This window comes from Podarcis vaucheri, assembly GCF_965113315.1.
Source record: "Podarcis vaucheri genome assembly, chromosome: 2".
In the NCBI taxonomy this organism is placed as follows: Eukaryota; Metazoa; Chordata; class Lepidosauria; order Squamata; family Lacertidae; genus Podarcis; species Podarcis vaucheri.
This window is the reverse complement of record NC_138760.1, coordinates 130,204,873-130,218,453: the sequence shown is the minus strand read 5'-3', so window position 1 is coordinate 130,218,453 and position 13,581 is coordinate 130,204,873. Positions and strand designations below refer to the sequence as shown.

General features: G+C 47.7%; 1 protein-coding gene across 1 annotated transcript; it reads right to left on the bottom strand.

Moving 5' to 3' along the window:
- Positions 1-330: 330 nt before the first annotated feature.
- LOC309527371 (uncharacterized protein) lies at positions 331-12,738 on the bottom strand. Its single transcript, XM_082214167.1, has 5 exons — positions 12,641-12,738; positions 7,975-8,100; positions 6,129-6,682; positions 3,845-3,980; positions 331-1,606 (listed from the first exon to the last, which is right to left on the bottom strand). Exons 3-5 carry the CDS (start codon positions 6,621-6,623, stop codon positions 681-683), a joined length of 1,557 nt encoding a protein of 518 aa, XP_082070293.1. The 5' UTR covers positions 6,624-6,682; positions 7,975-8,100; positions 12,641-12,738; the 3' UTR covers positions 331-680.
- Positions 12,739-13,581: the final 843 nt, after the last annotated feature.

Genomic DNA, 13,581 nt, shown 5'->3' with positions numbered 1-13,581 from the left:
GCACAAGGAGAAGGAGACGACAGAGGATGAGATGGTTGGACAGTGTTCTCAAAGCTACCAGCAGGAGTTTGACCAAACTGTGGGAGGCAGTGGAAGACAGGAGTGCCTGGCGTGCTCTGGTCCATGGGGTCACCTCATGAGAAGGACACAACTAAACAACAACAACCTGAAGCATCTGTAACCTGAGGTACCACTGTATCTACACTGGGATAATTCTAGAATCATTTAAGTCCACCATTCCAGTTTCAAAAAGCACGCCAACTCTCAGGTAGTGAAATGTGTCTTAATATGCATCGCTCCAAGAAGGAACTACAGTTCAATGGACAGGAGTTGTTTTTGCGTCAAATGTGTATATTTTAATAGGAAAAATAGGCACAAAGGAAGCAGCTGACTAGTCAACTTTCGCAAGTGATGACAGGACTCAGTAAGGCACATGAGAGATTTACACATCGGAAGCCGAAGAACAGGGCGCCAACTCTTTGCTCGTGAAGGGAGCCTCGTCCATCAGCCTCAGGTATGATCTGCGTTAAAAGTTTGTTTCCTCACAGAGTATGCATACTGTACATTATACGTTCTGCTCTAGCTGAAGCTCTTTCTACACTCCCAAACATTTATTGGGGCAGGGGGGAAAGTGTGTTTGTGTGTGTGTGTCTCTCATGCAAATTATTCTGACTCTTATTTTAGCAATACTGTTCTTGTTTAATCACGGGAGTTATCGGCTGGTTTTCCTGTGCCAGTTCTCTGATGGGACATAAAATCGACACCCCGTCTGATGCCATTTCGACGCTCCAAGAGATGACGGGCCTTTCTTCTCCCCTGTGAATCCTCTGGTGTCGGTTCAGTTCCGCTTTTCTGAAAAAGCACTTTCCGCAATCTAAGCACTGGTAGGGTCTCTCCCCGGTGTGAACTCTCTGGTGAGAGGTGAGGGTCGCCCTCTGCCTGAAGTTCTGCCCACACTCCATACATTTGTACGGCTTCTCTCCCGTGTGGATTCTTTGGTGTCTGATAAGGTTCTGCTTGTCGCAAAAGCTCTTCCCGCAGTCCGAGCAGTTGTAAGGTTTCTCTCCCGTGTGGATCCTCTGGTGGGAGGTAAGGTTCACCTTGTGGCTGAAGTTCTTCCCGCACTCCAAGCATTTATACGGCTTCTCCCCGGTGTGGGTTCTTTTGTGGCTGTTGAGGTGAGACCTGTCGTAAAATCTCTTGCCGCACTCGGAGCAGCTGTAGGGCTTGTCTCCTGTGTGGATTCTCTGATGCAACCTAAGGAGAGTGCTCTGGCTGAAGTTCTTTCCACACTCCATGCATTTGTACGGCTTCTCTTCCGCGTGAACCTTCCAGTGGCCGTTGACGTCTGATTTGTGACCGGCGTTCTTCACAAGCGGCGGGCAGGCATTCCTTCTTGTTCCTCTTGACTTTTCTGGCTGAACCACGATTTCACGAACGTTTTCGCCCTGGGAGGCGGCTGGTTCATCCAGCCACTTCTCCATCTGGTTTTCCTCCTGTTCTGTCGGTCCCTCGGGATTTCTGAAGTTCTCTTCCATTTCTTGCAGCTTGCTTCTCTCACAGGGTCTGTTGTTGTTGTTGTTGTTCTTACTGGGCCATCCGCCACCTGTTGGAACAGAAAGAGAGTCAAGAAAAGAGGCGAGAAGGAACGTTTGAGTCCAACCCAGTGGTGTGGTGTGGTTCTACTTCCTTGGCCCTGCCAAAGACTTCGGAAGAACTGCTAGGTTGGAATAAAGATGAGGAAGACTGGACAGCAATGTGGACAAAATCCCCATTCAAACTGGTTTCTGCTTCCATAAGGGAAATGGCAATCAAAATCTTACAAGTGTTTTCCTGCTGGAATCCTTTGGAATGCAACTGTTACAGTGATGGCCACTAACTTGGTTGGCTTGAAAGGAGAATTAGACAAATTTATTGAGAGTAGGGCTACTGACGACTACTAGCCTCAAGGGCTATGTTGTAAACCTTCCTGTGGTCTCTCTCTTTTTTTGGACAAAGTAATAATCCTAAATAAATAAGAATAAAAATGTGCACCCCACCACTGAGACCATTCCATCCAACCTCCCAAAATTTCAACACCTCTTGCAATGGTTTGACCCCTTTCCATTTTAACAGTACAAATTCAACACACACCCTCCATATCGCCTCAAAATTATTTCTCCTGCATATTCCCCGTCTTATTCACCTCTTTATACCATTCTTCCATTTTATATTCCGCTTGCCCCTTCCACTTCCTAGCTATCATAATTCGTGCAGCTGTCAATAAACTTGTGAGCAAGGCCTTGATAGCCTGTGTAACTGCCATCCCATTGTAAATTGATAATAATGCTACCTCTGGTCTTTCGGTCAGCTTTGCCTAAAAGAATTGTTCATATTTACACCCCACCACATGTGAACATAATTCGCTGTTTCCTGGCATCCCCTCCAACATAACTCCGAATATTCCTTGTTTATTTGATTTGATCTAACTGGTGTTAAATACCATCTCCAAATTGGTCTCTTGATGAAGGACTGCATGTAATTTAATAATTTGTGGCAATAATAATAATAATAATAATAATAATAATAATAATAATAATAATAAATAATATTATCCTGAGTAGCACTAGGTAGAAACAAAAGAGGAATGCAAATGGGTAAAATTGATGGTAATTGCAGCCAGACAGGTTATAGTGAGTAACTGGGAAAATGCAGAAGAGCTAGGGGTGAACCGATGGAGAGAAAAATTGAAAAATATTATAATCTTAGAATATCTAACTGTGAAGATACATAAAATGAAAGGGTTTAAGGTCAGTGAGAAGGAGGAGGGTTGGTTTGAGAAGCTATTGAATTATCTGGGTAGGCTTGAAGAACGCCAGCAGATAATGGAGCAGCCCCTCGCCACTCTCCGGCAAGGCCACAGAGCTCCCCGGTGAAATCTTCACTTGCAATAGAGAGCAAGAGTCATTTCTGTTGGGGATAACTCAGACAGAAATCCCCAGTTGTCAAAACAGACTATTTATGTATGCCACTACCGTGGCCCATGTTTAGTTGGCCCCAAAAATGGAAAATGAGCGAAGTCCTAACTAAAGAAGAATGGCAAATTGATGGAATATGCGCAGCTTGCAGATTTAACATATAGAATAAGAGAACAAGAAGAACATAGGTTTAAAGAAGATTGGAAAATGTTTATTGGATATATGGGGGGAATTGTGTACACTTCAAAATGCTGGCAGCGTTTAGATAAATACAACAGTGTAGACAACTTTGATGGAAGCAATAATGGAATACTGAATGGTTTCGCTAATGTAAAATATGCAAGGATTTATGGTATGTAAATTGAACCACAGAAAGAGAAAGGAAGTCATTAATTTGAGGTTGTTTAAATGAATATTCTAAAATGTAAAATAGAAAAACCATAAAGAAGGCTGATCGCCAAAGAATTGATGCTTTTGAATTATGGTGCTGGAGGAGACTCTTGAGAGTCCCATGGACTGCAAGAAGATCAAACCTCTCCATTCTTAAGGAAATCAGCCTTGAGGGCTCACTGGAAGGACAGATCGTGAAGCTGAGGCTCCAATACTTTGGCCACCTCATGAGAAGAGAAGACTCCCTGGAAAAGACCCTGATGTTGGGAAAGATGGAGGGCACAAGGAGAAGGGGACAACAGAGGACGAGATGGTGGGACAGTGTTCTCAAAGCTACCAGCATGAGTTTGACCAAACTGCGGGAGGCAGTGGAAGACAGGAGTGCCTGGCGTGCTCTGGGCCATGGGGTCACCTCATGAGAAGGACACAACCAAACAACTGAACAACAAATATATAAGAGAAGAAACTCATATTAACAACTCAGAGCAAAAACTTACCTAGCGAGGCTAGATTCCCAAAGTCCTCCACCAAGACTTCCCTGGGCAGGGCGTTTTGGCCTGGGTCCAGCAGTGCCCATTCCTCCTCCTCTTCCTTGGTGAAAGGCACAGGAACCTCTTCAAAGGACACAGGAACCTTGCAGAGGAAGAAAAATTCCCTATTAACATGAGAGCCCAAGAAGAGCGTGAAAATTGTTACTCCTCTACTCCTCCAGTGCATTGCCCACAGTGATTGGAAACACAGTGGGCCCACTTGTTACAAATTTAATTCGTTTCGTGGGTCCGTGCGCATCCTGAAAAATCCATAACCAGAGGCGCCGCTTCTGAGTGCACGCACGGAGCAACCGATAGCTTCTGCACATGCGGCAAAACCCGAAAGAATACACTTCCAGGTTTGCCGCTTTTGAAACTCGAAGATTACGTATCCATAGCAGTACGTAACCAAGGGTCCACTATACCATACTCTTCCATATACAGTGGATGCTCGAGTTGCGAATGTGATCAGTGTGGGAGGCACATTCACAACCCACAGCATTTGCAACCTGCAGCGCCACATCTGAGCACGCGCGACACGCAATTCGGTGCTTCTGCGCATGCGCGGTTTAGTGCTTCTGCACATGCGCCGAGACCCGGAAGTAACCCGTTCCAGTACTTTTGGGTTTCGGCACATCCGTAACCTGAAAACACGCGACCTGATGCATCTGTAACCCAGGGTATGACTGTATAAGACTAGGTCTTTAAAAAAAAAAAAGCATCTGAAAAATTGGGGGGCATCTTATACACAGATAGTGCAAAGTGGGGACGTGAGACTGACTGCTGCTGTGAGCCAGAGATTGTCAGCGGCTATAGTGTGTGTTATTGTTGGCTGCGGTAAGGGCTTGTGTTGATTTGCTGTAGTGCTGGCGACTGGCTGCTTCTGCCGGAGTGGCGATAGGTGTATTTATCGATGCAGCGTTGAGGGTTTTTCCCATATTAAAAAGCTCAACAACTCTGGGCAACCTTCTCCCCAAAAAAGCTCGACAGCTCTGAATTTGGAGTCCCCCAAAATAGGGGGCGTCTTATATACAGGTGTGTGTAATACACGGAAAAATATGGTAGCTCTGCCATTGCAGAGGGTTTGAATTGCTTTGAATTTTATTGCCCATTTATTTTATCGTGTTACTATCTTCCCTGGCGGGCTGTGCAAACCACTACACTAAATAATGCTTTTTATAGGGCGGGGGCGCACTGGGCGTGCGATTATAGGGAAAAAATGTGTATGGTGGCGGGGGCGACAAGTTTGGGAACCACCAATAAAAATTGTTGAAATGAAAATAAAACAATTTTATAGGGAGGGAAGGGAGGGAGAGGGAGGTGTTGGTGAGTGAAGAGGTTAGTGGGAGTGGGAATGTTTAGTTTTTAATGTTTGATGTTCCGTTGGGAGCCGCCCAGAGTGGCTGGGGAAACCCAGCCAGATGGGCGGGGTATAAATAATAAATTATGATGGTGATGACGATGATGTCTGGCAATGCTGGATTAAACCCTTTGAAGGCCCCTAGGCAGTAAAAATCTTGCTTCCCCCCCAAAAAAATGATGTTGGTTTCTGAGTCAAGGGAGTCGTGGGACCCATAGGCCGGTGCCAACTCTGCCTATTTGGTAATCCGGCCCTGGGCGTTAGTGAGGTTTGTGCATAATAATAATAATAATAATAATAATAATAATAATAATAATAATTTATTTATATTGCGCCCTCCGCAGCCGAAGCCGGGCTCAGAGCGGCTAACAACAGTAAAAATAACACAGTTTACATAAAATCACAATCAATTAATTGAAATACATTCTAAAGTCAGTTCATTCTAAAATCAATTCAGAATCAAATTAATGGCAACCATTGGGCTAGAGTGCTATGAGGGTTACAAAAGGAGGGGGTCAGGCTGTGCCCTGGCCAAAGGCCTGGTGGAACAGCTGTATCTTGCAGGCCCGGCGGAAAGATATCAAGTCCCGCAGGGCTCTAGTCTCTTGGGACAGAGCGTTCCACCAGATCGGGGCCACAGCCGAAAAAGCCCTGGCTCTGGTTGAGGCCAGCCTAACCTCCCTGTGGCCCGGGATCTCCAAGATGTTTTTATTTGAAGACCATAAGGTCCTCCATGGGACATACCAGGAGAGAGGGTCCCGTAGGTACGAGGGTCCTAGGCCGTATAGGGCTTTAAAGGTTAAATGATTTAAAGGTTTGGAAAGGGGGAATCAGGAGGGCTGGCGAGCGAAGCAAGCACTTTCAACTCCGCGATCTAGATGAAATACTCACCTGTTCCTCCTCCTGCTTCTTCCCCTCCGCCTGGCTCAGGAGGAAGCCTTCGGCCAGGGCCACCGCCTGGGAACTGGTCTCCGCTCCGCACTCCCTGACCCAGTTCTCCATCTCCGGGGGGAGGACAGCCAGGAACTGCTCCAAGATCACCAGGTCCAGCATCTGGGCCTTGGTGAGCCTTTCCGGCTTCAGCCACTGGCGGCAAAGGTCATGAAGTTGGCTGCAGACTTCGCGGGGCCCCTCGGCCTCCTGGTAGCAGAAATGCTTGAAGCGCTGGTATGGTCCCTTTGAGCGGATTGTGTCCCCGGCCAGGATCTCCTGCACGCTTCCTACCCAGAATTCCCCGCTGCCCCTGGCCTCCAAGGCGTGGGGGTCTCTTCCTGCCCCTTTCCCAGATTCGCCGCCTGCTTGGCTTTGCACGCTAAACTTCTCTTCGGGCTCAAGCGGAGCCCCGTACGACTCCAAAGGACTTCCGTGCTCCAGCTTCACTTTCATTCTGGCTCCTTTTCTGTCTCACAACGAGTTTCCTGGCAATTCAATTGATGCCTCCCTCTCTCTGAAGGAAAGGAAAAAGAAAAGAGAAACCCAAGAGCCACAGGACGCGGACATGTATTTTAATCTGTTTTTAGTTTCTCGTTTAATTCTTTTTGAAAGCTTTACAAAGGTTTGTTTTTAACTGATTTTAGTTTTATTGTTATTGGTATTTATTGTTCTTTATTGATAATTTTACTGGTTTGTTCTTTTTGTAAACTGCTTCAAGGCTTTTTTTTTTTTTTACGATACGATAATCTTTATTGTCATTGTCCCATACAGAACGAAATTGAAAAATCTACACAAGACATTCAAAACCCAACAAGCCTGCTATCCCAGCTATCCCAACCTGGTTAGCTCCTTAAAACTTTGTTTCCTTTCAATCAAGCAATGTGTAAATATTATGAAATAAATATATAAATGTTGCTTCCGCTGGTTTTTATATTGTATTTTTATGTTGTGAATCGCCCTGAGATTTACAGATGGAGGGCAGTATACAAATTTAATCAATATTAATAACAATAACAACTCTGTGGGACCGGTGGGCGCAAATAAAGTTTTCTGCTCGCCGTTCTCTCTGGCAAGGCTCTGCAAGCAGGAGTCTTTAGATCCTACACCCGCTTCCAAATTGACTTGGCCATTAGGTCCAGTCGTGGATGACTCTGGGGTTGCTGCATTCATGTTGCTTTATTGGCCGAGGGAGCTGGCGTACAGCTTCCGGGTCACGTGGTCAACATGACTAAGCTGCTGCTGGCGAACCAGAGCAGCGCACGGAAACGCCGTTTACCTTCCCACCGGAGTGGTACCTATTTATCTACTTGTACTTTGACGTGCTTTCGAACTGCTAGGTTGGCAGGAGCAGGGACCGAGCAACGGGAGCTGGAGCTCATCCCGTCTCAGGGATTTGAACCACCGGCCTTCTGATCGGCAAGTCCTAGGCTCTGTGGTTTAACCCACAAAAGCCCAGGAAAAACCTTTCCTCCAACTGGCTTCTTCCAGCTCTGCTAAATGGCACCCATTTAATGGGACGCTTTAGCGAGTGATCCTAAGGAGGGCCTTTTCTGCATACAAACCACGTGTTCTGCCAACTGAGCTATGGATGCCATCTTCACTCCCGGCACAGAGAACTGAAGACCGACCGGCTCACTTATGCAAAGCTGGAATCTCTAAGCAGAACCCCACTACCAGACATTGACCTCCAGATATCTCCTGGTCCTCTTTCATCCCACCCACCATCAACCTCCCTCCATCTCCTGCCCCTGTGACAGAGGAAGGCAGCGGGGCAGGGAAAGATCCTTCAGCCTCCCCACTCAACTGTTGCTCTGGTCTCACAGATGAGAGACTGCCAGATTGCTCCGCACTCAGAGATCTCGACCACAAAAGGCTTCTGCTTCCGTCACAGCAACTGGCACCCTCTGCAGCAGAGGCTTCCCTCGTGAGCCTGTGAAAACAAGGAGGACGTTGTTTATGAGAGCAGCTGCCCCAGGAAGAACTTAAGAAGAGCATAGCTGCTGGATCACACCTGATATCCATCTAAGCCTGTATCCTACAACCAGAAGCAACCAGAGCAAGCAGTCCAGCTTCAAGGGTCTTCTGGCTCCACCTGGTATGCCAACTGAGACCGTATCTGCCCGCGGACTGTCTCGCCAGAGTGGTGCATGCTCTTGTTATCCCACTCTTGGACTACTGCAATGCGCTCTATGTGGGGCTACCTTTGAAGGTGACTCGGAAACTACAGATAGGTAGCCGTGTTGGTCTGCCATAGTCAAAATAAAAAAATTCCTTCCAGCAGCACCTTAAAGACCAACTAAGTTAGTTCTTGGTATGAGCTTTCGTGTGCATGCACACTTCTTCAGATACACTGAAACAGAAGTTGCCAGATCCTTCTATATAGTGAGAAGGTGGGGAGGGGTATTACTCTGAAGGGTGGTGGGAATAGGAGATTGGCAGATAGCTGAGATGAGCCTGTTGACGACTCTTAAGGACTGCAATAGGTCTTACAGGAAAAGGCAAGGGGTGAAAAGGCAAGGGGTGAAAAGCCATTTCTCACCTTTTCACCCCTTGCCTTTTCCTGTAAGACCTATTACAGTCGTTAAGAGTCGTCAACAGGCTCATCTCAGCTATCTGCCAATCTCCTATTCCCACCACCCTTCAGAGTAATACCCCTCCCCACCTTCTCACTATATAGAAGGATCTGGCAACTTCTGTTTCAGTGTATCTGAAGAAGTGTGCATGCACACGAAAGCTCATACCAAGAACTAACTTAGTTGGTCTTTAAGGTGCTACTGGAAGGAATTTTTTTATTTCGGAAACTACAATTAATCCAGAATGTGGCAACTAGGCTGGCCGCTGAGACCATATAACACCAGTCCTGAAAGGCCTACATTGGCTCCCAGTACGTTTCCGAGCACAAATCAAAGTGTTGGTGCTGACCTTGAAAGCCCTAAACTGCCTCAGCCCAGTATACCTGAAGGAGCGTCTCCACCCCCATCGCTCAACCCCAGACACTGAGGTTTTTTGCTGGTTCTCTCACTGCAAGAAGCGAAGCTACAGGGAACCAGGGACAGGGCCTTCTTGGAGGTGGTGCCCTCCCTGTGGAAAGCCCTCTCACCAGATGACAAGGAGATAAAGAATGACAGAATTTTTAGAAGACATCTGAAAGCAGCCCTGTACAGAGAGGTTTTTAATGTTTGGTGTTTTGTTATGCTTTTATATTTGTCGGAAGTTGCTCAGAGTGGCTGGGGAAACCGAGCGAGATATTGTTGTTATTATTATTATTATTATTATTATTATTATTATTAAGCAGTAAAAGAAAAATGGGTGCTCTGGAGCTGTTTTGGGTGTACGGTTGGTGAAAATGTCGGTTTTATTTTATTGAGGGAATAGCATTTGGGGCCGCCCTGGTTCTGTATTGGGAGATGAAATTGCAGAAAAAGCTGGTCTAATGAGACAGGCACAAGAGACAGCCAATGGGATGAAGGACTGAGAGGAGAGCGAGCCAATCAGGAAGCGGCATCTGGTTCTGCCTGAACTAAGCCAGACCCATGACTGACTAAACTGGGTTGACGTTTCCTAGGCGCAACAAAACACATGATGCATATTTCATCCTGAAGTACCAACGATGTACGTGAAGAACACTGGCAGTTTTTAAGCAGAGGTTGAACGGCCACCTGTCATGGGTGCTTTAGATGAGATTCCTGCATCGCAGGGGGTTGGACTAGATGACCCCTGAGGGTCCCTTCCACCTCTACGGTTCTAGGGTTTTTATAATATACCAGAAGAATCCTGAGGCAGCTGGCTCTGCCCAAACAGAGGCTCACCCAGCCCAAGCACCCTCTTCTCACAGTGGCAAAGGCTGTGTAACCATTATGGGATGCCCCACAAACCATCTGCACTCTCCCCTATTCAGAGTCCCAGGAACTGGGTTTTTCCGGAGGCATCCTGCCCGTTATAGAAGAGGGAGAACAAACCATTCAGGGCTTTCTGAGTTGCCACAAAAAAACTCTATGAATTCAGGCCAGAAGAAGCAGACGGGGAGCCAGTACAGTGGTGCCCCGCAAGACGAATGCCTCGCAAAACGGAAAACTCACTAGACGAAAGAGTTTTCCGTTTTGGAGGTGCTTCGCAAAACGAATCTCCTATGGGCTTGCTTCGCAAGACGACAATGTCTTGCGAGTTCCTGCTGGTTTTTTCCCCTTCCCCCCCTTTTTCTAAGCCGCTAAGCCGCTTATCAGCTGATCCGATCAGCAGATAAGCCGCTAAAAGCCGCTAATAGCGCTAATCCGTCAATGGGCTTGCTTCGCAAGACGAAAAACCGCTAGAGGAAGAGAATCACAGAATGGATTCTTTTCATCTTGCGAGGCACCACTGTACTTTGCAACCGGTGTGTTACTGGCTGCTCCACTGTCAGAGCTAACATGTCTCTGAATAGCACCAGTTTATTTTTATTTAATTCTTTTTAAACGCCAACCCCTATAAATTTAAAAATAAATAAATGTGGTTTACATTCCTGGGACTCACTGTGAGAAGAGGATTTTGGACTAGGATCACCCCACCTTTGGCCAGATCCAGCAGCCAATGGCCATGAAAAATGGGAGGCGTATCTCATAGAACTTTGAAAGGCCACAGGTTGGCGACAAAGCATGGGCTTTGCATGCATTAGGTCCCGGGGCTCAAGCCCTGGGCAGCATCTCCAGTTGGGGCGGGGTGGAGGGGAACCTTTACTTGAAACTCTGGAAAGCTGCTGCTACCAGTCCGTGCAGGCACTATTGAGCTAGATCATGGGTAAGCAAACTAAGGCCCGGGGGCCGGATCCAGCCCAATTGCTTTCTAAATCTGGCCCACAGACGGTCCAGGAATCAGCGTGTTTTTACATGAGTAGAATGTGTGCTTTTATTTAAAATGAATCTCTGGGTTACCGTATTTTTCGCCCTATAGGACGCACTTTTTCCCCTCCAAAAATGAAGGGGAAATGTGTGTGCGTCCTATGGGGCGAATGCAGGCTTTCACTGAAGCCTGGAGAGTGAGAGGGGTCGGTGCGCACCGACCCCTCTCTCTCTCCAGACTTCAGGAGAGCCCCAGCGCCAGCCCCACAAGGTCGGGGGACAGAGGGAGGCGGAACGCGTCTCCCCGCTGTCCCCGGACATGATCTCAAGGCGGGCGGCGGGGAGAAGAGCGCTTCTCCCTACTGCCTGCCCCACAAGCTCCAGGGACAGCTGGGAGACGCAGCGCGTCTTCCTGCTGTCCCCGGACCTGATCTGAAGGCGGGCGACGGGGAGAAGAGTGCTTCTCCCCACTGCCTGCCCCACAAGCGCCTGGGGGGAAAATATTTTTTTTTTCTTTATTTCCCCCCCAAAAAACTTGATGCGTCCTATGGGCCGGTGCGTCCTATGGGGCGAAAAATACGGTATTTGTGGGGCATAGGAATTCGTTCATTCCCCCCCCCCATATAGTACGGTCCCCCACAAGGTCTGAGGGACAGTGGACTGGCCCCCTGCTGGAAAAGTTTGCTGACCCCTGAGATAGATGGTCCAGTAGGTCTGACGCTGGCAATTAAAGCATCCCAATTCCCCCCACCCCTGCAAAGGGATGTTATTCATTGGTCTAATTATTATTATGAATGATAAATAATAACATTGCATCGTGACACAGAGCACGGTTGCAATACAAGGGGGCTGGACTTGATGACCGCTGGCGTCCCTTTCCAACTCCAATAATGCACGTTGCAACAATACTATTAACAATAATGCACGTTGCAGCAATACTATTAACAATGCAGAGCGTAACTGAACGAAGCAGAGGCTTATATAATGCAGACTGCTGTAGTAGTAGTAAATAATAATAATAATAATAATAATAATAATAATAATAATAATAATAATGCAACGCAGCAGCTTTGGCAGTGACACCCCGCGCCCCTTTCCACCTCTTTCCTGCCCCACACCGCCTCCTTTGCGTTCCCCAGATCCCATGGGGGGGGGGGGCAAGACGTGGCCCGTCCCCGTCTGTTCGCAGCAGCTGAAGCTCCCCGCCCCCGAAGATGCACCGACGGTTTCTGGTTTGAAACCCGGGAATGCGGGGTGGTCTCCCCAAACCCACAAAAATTGTGACACTCCCCCCCCCGCCCCGCGGAGTCAAGAGATTGCATCAGACAAGAGGGAAGAGCGGGATCCAATGAAGGGGGGGGGTTGGACCTTTTCTTTGCCTGCCTGGATTGTTATGATCATGGTTATTACAGGAGAGGGGGGAGGGGGGAGATCAAAGGGATTCCCCTGCGCCGCAATTGCAACCGTGTTGCGCGATTGCGCCACGAAAGGTCCAGCGACAACCTCCCCTCCCCCCCCCCACTTTGCTGCCCTCGCCCCACTTTCCTCCCCAGGACCTTCCCCGACCCCTAAAGCACCACCGTTCCTCCTCCGGCCCACCCCCTCCCCCACCCGCACGTCCCCCCAGTTCCCCCCCAGTTCTCCCATTTCACTCACCAGACCCCTCCCAACTTTCCCAAAAAGGGGGAGGAAGTGACCTTCCCGTCTCCGCTTCCTCCTCCTCCTCTTCTTCCTCCTCGGTGCCTGTCTAGGAAAGTGCAGGCGACTTTCCCCCCCCCCATTATTAACCCATTTTCTTCGCTCTCTCGCCCGAAGGAAGCAAACAAAGAGGTTTTTTGCAAACCTCGCAGTTCAGCATTGCAAACAGAATTGCAATGATTGCAAAAAAAAAAAAATCATTGCTAATCTCTCTGCAATCATTGCAATTCCGTTTGCAATCCTAACTGAGAAAAATCCCAGTAGTAGATAGGTAGCCGTGTTGGTCTGCCATAGTCAAAATAAAAAAATTCCTTCCAGTAGCACCTTAAAGACCAACTAAGTTAGTTCTTGGTATGAGCTTTTGTGTGCATGCACACTTCTTCAGATGCACACTTCAGAAGTGTGCATGCACACAAAAGCTCATACCAAGAACTAACTTAGTTGGTCTTTAAGGTGCTACTGGAAGGATTTTTTTTATTGAGAAAATCCCACTTTCTGCTAGATGCAGAGAAGCCCAGCGGAGGCGTGAGGGAAAAGCAAGCCCGCTGCCTGCAAAAAATAAAAATAAGATAAAAACCCCTTTGCTTTTTTGTTGCTGTATTTGTTTATGTTTTCCCAAGGGGAGCGTGCAAAGCTTACACCACTTTTCCTTCCTCCCCCCTTTTTGTTTCTTGTGGAGAGTAACCCAACACAGGGTTAAGGGGAAAGAGAGAGCCGGATGCCTAGAGAGGCCATGAAGCATCCACTTCCTGCCCTCTCCCCCCCCCCATCTAGAGCCTCCCTTCTTCTATCTCCCCCACCACAACCAAATATATATATATATATATATATATATATATATGCAAGGGAGCTGGTGGGTGCATTTTGGGTCCAGTATGCAAGGAGAAAAGACCAGACGC